Source organism: Myotis davidii, unplaced genomic scaffold (assembly GCF_000327345.1).
Source record: "Myotis davidii unplaced genomic scaffold, ASM32734v1 scaffold168, whole genome shotgun sequence".
NCBI classification, from domain to species: Eukaryota; Metazoa; Chordata; class Mammalia; order Chiroptera; family Vespertilionidae; genus Myotis; species Myotis davidii.
In genome coordinates this window covers 2433554-2437923 of record NW_006383016.1, presented here as the reverse complement: position 1 = coordinate 2437923, position 4370 = coordinate 2433554, and the positions used below count along the sequence as shown (strand labels likewise).

The window sequence follows — 4370 nt, the reverse complement described above, 5'->3', positions numbered from 1 at the left end:
GGCGAGGGTGACTGCCCGGGTTCAGGCTGGGAATGGTCTGCTCAAAAGGAGGAGGAATCAGTGTCGAGTGTGAAAGCGTCGAGGTCTTGATTGATGAACTTTGAAATGTATCAGCGACAGGGGGAAAAGATGTCAGGCACTCAGCGAGCGACGGCTGGCTATTGATAAAACCAATCTCTCGCTCAAATTCGTAATTCATGGCCTTCTGCTTGGAGCCCCCTCGGAGAAAAAGTTCCCTCTTCTGGAGGGGCTTTGGGGGGGCGAGGCCCGGGAAAAAGGCGAGTGCGGAGGGGGAAAAAAATCTATCATAGAAGATCGCTGCTGGGGTGTTTTTTTTCTAATTCACTGATTACAGCCGTATGGGGACCGCGCTACTATTAAACTATTGAATTCATGGAGACAAGGTTGAAATTGGACCGAATTGGCTGTCACATGATTGCTTCTGCCCAATGACAATTTGGGCTTTAATCAAAAGAAGCCACTGTCTGTTTGATTGATCCAAAAAAGTCGGGAAGGAACGCCTCATTGGGGGCCAGCGAGGCTTTATTTACACTTTTTTCTGGGCAAAAATACATATATGTGGGTGTGGGTGGGGATGCCCGGGAGTGCGTGGGGGCGAGGGTGCCTGCCTGCCTTCCCAGGCGCAGCGACCTGGTGTGTGCGCCTGGCGCTGTGTGAGTGCGGAGTGTGGACTGTGAGCCGGCTGCGGCCGCCCTCCGCCTCCCCCGCACACTCCGCGCATTGTTTGGGACTGTCGGGAAGACGCCTCGCACCTCACAAATCATTTAAGCGCCTCAGTTTGACGCCTGCAGTCATTAACAAAGTAATCCATTAATCTTCAAAGTTTTGACACCCGAGGGCCCCCATCCCAGCCACATAAGTTCTGCTAAGGCTGGAGGAAGGAGCAGAGGTAGAGGAGATGAGAGAGAGAGAGAGAGAGAGAGATCCATTTTGGGGTCCCCCCTCTTTTATTTCCCTTTTACTCCTCCGCCTTTTCCCAAACCGTTTCCTGGATCTCAGAACTGATCTCCTCTCTGCGTAGTCTTCCTTCCTCTCTTTCCTTCTTTTCCTCTTCCCCACCCCTCCTCCTCTCCTCTCCCCCTCCCTGTCTCTCCTCTGTCCACTTCTCCTCTCCCCCCACCCTCGCAGGCCCTCGCCCCCCTCCAAAAGCCCAGCTCGGAGTCCCGCGCCCCCAGACCCGACCCGGCCCATTGTTAGCTGGCTTTTCCGCGGCAGCTTTGCGTCTGGCTCCAGGGGAAGCGGAAAACGCGAGGCTGCTCTCCGAGCTTCCTGCGCCATCAACTTTTCAGGAGTGGCTCGAGAGATAGATGCATGTGCCAACCAAGACAACAACCCCAGGTCCATGTGTTCAAATCCCTGTAGCCAGGGCGGCGGCCAGCCAAGGAAGTGCTGCCCCGAGCAGCGCAGAGCAGCACAGAGCAGCGCAGGGGTGTGCGGCCCCTGGCATTCTGGGTTTCATACCCGTAGGGCTCGGGCGCGGTGAGTATTTCCAGGAAGTCTGTGGGAAGTTAGCAGCAGCGAGGGAGAAGGTGATTGTTCCTTGTCTTCCTCTTTCTTTCTTTCTTTCTTTCTTTCTTTCTTTCTTTCTTTCTTTCTTTCTTTCTTTCTTTCTTTCTTCTTTCTTTCTTTCTTTTCCTTCCCTTCTTCTCCTTGGCGCTCTGACTGGGAGCTTGTTGGTTCAGAAGCAGTGAGTGCTCTAGCAGCCCGAATTGTCTCCCACTCCTTGGCCACCAGGGATGTTTGCACTCAGGTTCTGTTGTGGGAAACAGCACCGCAGGTGAGACAGGGCGACCCAAGGAAGAATTATACAGGTTCTCTTTCTCTGTTCATTCTCTCTCTCTCTTCCCCCCCTCCCCCCAATTCGGAGATGTGAGATTGAGCATATCTTGGACTGTGCTGGAGGGTTCAAAAGACAACACCCTTGGGTACCAAACAATAACTTTTTAGAAATCCACCAAGCCAGAAAGAAGGGAGGAGGCTGAGAGAAACTGGAGGGTATCTCTTTTCCCCCAAACCCTGAGGAGGAGGATTCGCCTTCGCTTCCTTTGAAATGGACCCAGTGATCAGACTCCCCCAGGCCAGCAGGCACCAGTGGCAGGAAAATAAATCATTCTGATGGCTGGGGAGAGAGAGGTTGGCGGGAGAGAAAACCCGATGTAGAAAACAAGCAGGGCCGAGCGAGGCGCAGGGAGAGGATTCCATCTCTGAGGCTGGCATCAAAGGGGGTTTGGGTTGGAAATTGATATAAAGTGCCCTCCATCATTGACTAGCCCAGAGCATTGCCTTACAGATAGAGATGCTATTTTGGAAAATGTGAGGTTTTTCAGTTTTCTTGCTTTTATTCCAAACAAAGCTCTGAAGGAAGTCTGGGTGCGATCAATCTTGCTCACCAAAAGCCTTGACAGCTTCTGGCCCTTAAGAACACATTTCAGCTTCGAGCTCTTTCCAAGATCAAATGTGGCCCAGCAAAGAGGAGAGCAGGAAACGCAAGTAAACAAGGAAAACTAGTCTTTTAAAAGATATTTCTTGGCAGCGGAAGGAGTTATAAGGCTGCTTTTAGGAAAGTGTTTTTCGGACTCTGGGGTGGCAGCTTTTGGCATTTGCTTTTACCAGAAAATATTGAGGACTTAAGGGGAGGGGGAGCTCCAAGAGGGAGCGTAGCTGCTCCCACATCACCGAGGCTTTGTCAGGGGCTGCGTGGGTGAGAGGTTTCTGCTGCCTCAGCGGCCTTAATTCAAATACCATCTGGAAGAAAACCCTTTTCTCTGGCCATTCAACACAGGAATCTTCTCCAAATCTATTACTTTAACTCAGGAGATATTTTAATAAGGATTTCTTTTTCATATCTAGGAAGCTAAGGGTGAGATCGATATTTTTTCTTTGAAAGCCACAATGAATGTCTCTGGCAAGATGTGGGAAATCACATTGGAGACTCATTTAAAAATCTCTGCCCTGGAGGGAGGAGGAAGCCTCCAAACCAGTCCTCCCTCAGCTAAAGAGTAGATTTTAGAAATGGGTTCCAATGGTGGTATCTCAGAACACTATTCCTCTCTGAGGATCTCTCTCTCTCTCTCTCTCCTCCTCCTCCTCTTCCTCTCCTTCTCCCTCCCCATCTCCTCTCCACGCTGTTCCTTATTTTCCCAGGTAATTTTAATTGTATGCACTTCTCTTAAATTATTACTTAAAAGAGGACTCTTGCAGCTGTTCATCCTGCTTAGCTTAGATAGGAACAACCAGAAGGGCGGACGCTCCAGTCCTCACAAAGACTGCTTTTCCAGCCTCCATGTTTCTGAGATTTGCCATATTTCAGCACGGAGGTCAGTGTGAGGTGGGTGCTAATCCAGTTCTTCCATAAACTCTTTAGAAAGCACCTCAGGACAGATGTGGGGAAAGCACCTCTGGCTGTGAGAGAAACACCCAGATCTTTACAGCTGCCCAGGTTTGCATCTTCTGAACCCTTTTCTTTTTCTTAAAAAACCGTGAGGCGGTTTCCTAAAAGCAGCTCCCGCAGGCCCAGCCATGGCTCCAGTGCCTGTTTCTACAGACCATCTGAGTGAGCTTCTGAGGGGGAGATAGGGGCCAGAAGATGGATATTTTGGATGCAAACAAAATGGCGACACCTCCCATCTCTGCCTCAGAAACATAGACTCCAACGAGAAGGGGGATTTATTGCTCACAGCAGACGCTCCTGATCCCCAGACGCAGGTGGTTCCTGGCTTCCAGCTTGGAGGTGGGATGCTGATGGGGATGCAGTTCTGAGGTTTGCACTTTCTGAATTTGGTTCCTTCTCTGAGCAATTCTTTAATCTGAAGATGAAAACGCTTCCCTTTCCAGCGCTTGTCTCTGCCTTTCCAGCCAGCCAGTAGGCAGCCCAGGAATAGAAATGTAATGCTTAGCTCCTGTAGCATCAAATGAAAGAAGTTCTTATAAAAATGCATTTTTATTAGAAAGATATTAATCTCCTTTCTCTCTCCCCCCCTCTCCCTGAGGCCAGAAAAAAAAAAGCGGGGAGGGAAGAAGGAGAGGAAATAAATCCAGGGAATGCCAAATCCTTAATTCCGAGAGGAAGCCGATGCTGGGGCTGCCGGAGTCCAGGGAAGGGCCCAGCCCTGCTGGTGATGGAGACTGGGTGGGCCTCTCAGCCTCTTCCGAGCCGCCTCGCTCCCCATGGCCATTTTAGAAGCGCTTCTTCTCTCCCTCCGCCGGATAAAGGACCGCGAAGCATCCGCGGAGAGTCCGGTTGCTCCCCGAAAGTGCTCGACACCCTCTGCGGCTGGCGATTTCCCAGGTTACGGCGTTAGCTGGTCCGCTCTGGCCGGAGGATGGTCGGGGACAGGAAGGCAGCCCGC

At 51.1% G+C, this 4370-nt stretch overlaps 1 protein-coding gene across 1 annotated transcript in view; it reads right to left on the bottom strand.

Moving 5' to 3' along the window:
- HOXA2 (homeobox A2) overlaps nucleotides 1-1068 on the bottom strand; it is a 2872-nt gene extending 1804 nt beyond the window's left edge. Inside the window, exon 1 of the mRNA XM_006779086.2 lies at nucleotides 4-1068. Within this exon, the coding sequence (XP_006779149.1) occupies nucleotides 4-199 (196 nt within the window). The 5' untranslated portion in view covers nucleotides 200-1068. The remainder of the gene's footprint in view (nucleotides 1-3) is intronic.
- Nucleotides 1069-4370: the final 3302 nt, after the last annotated feature.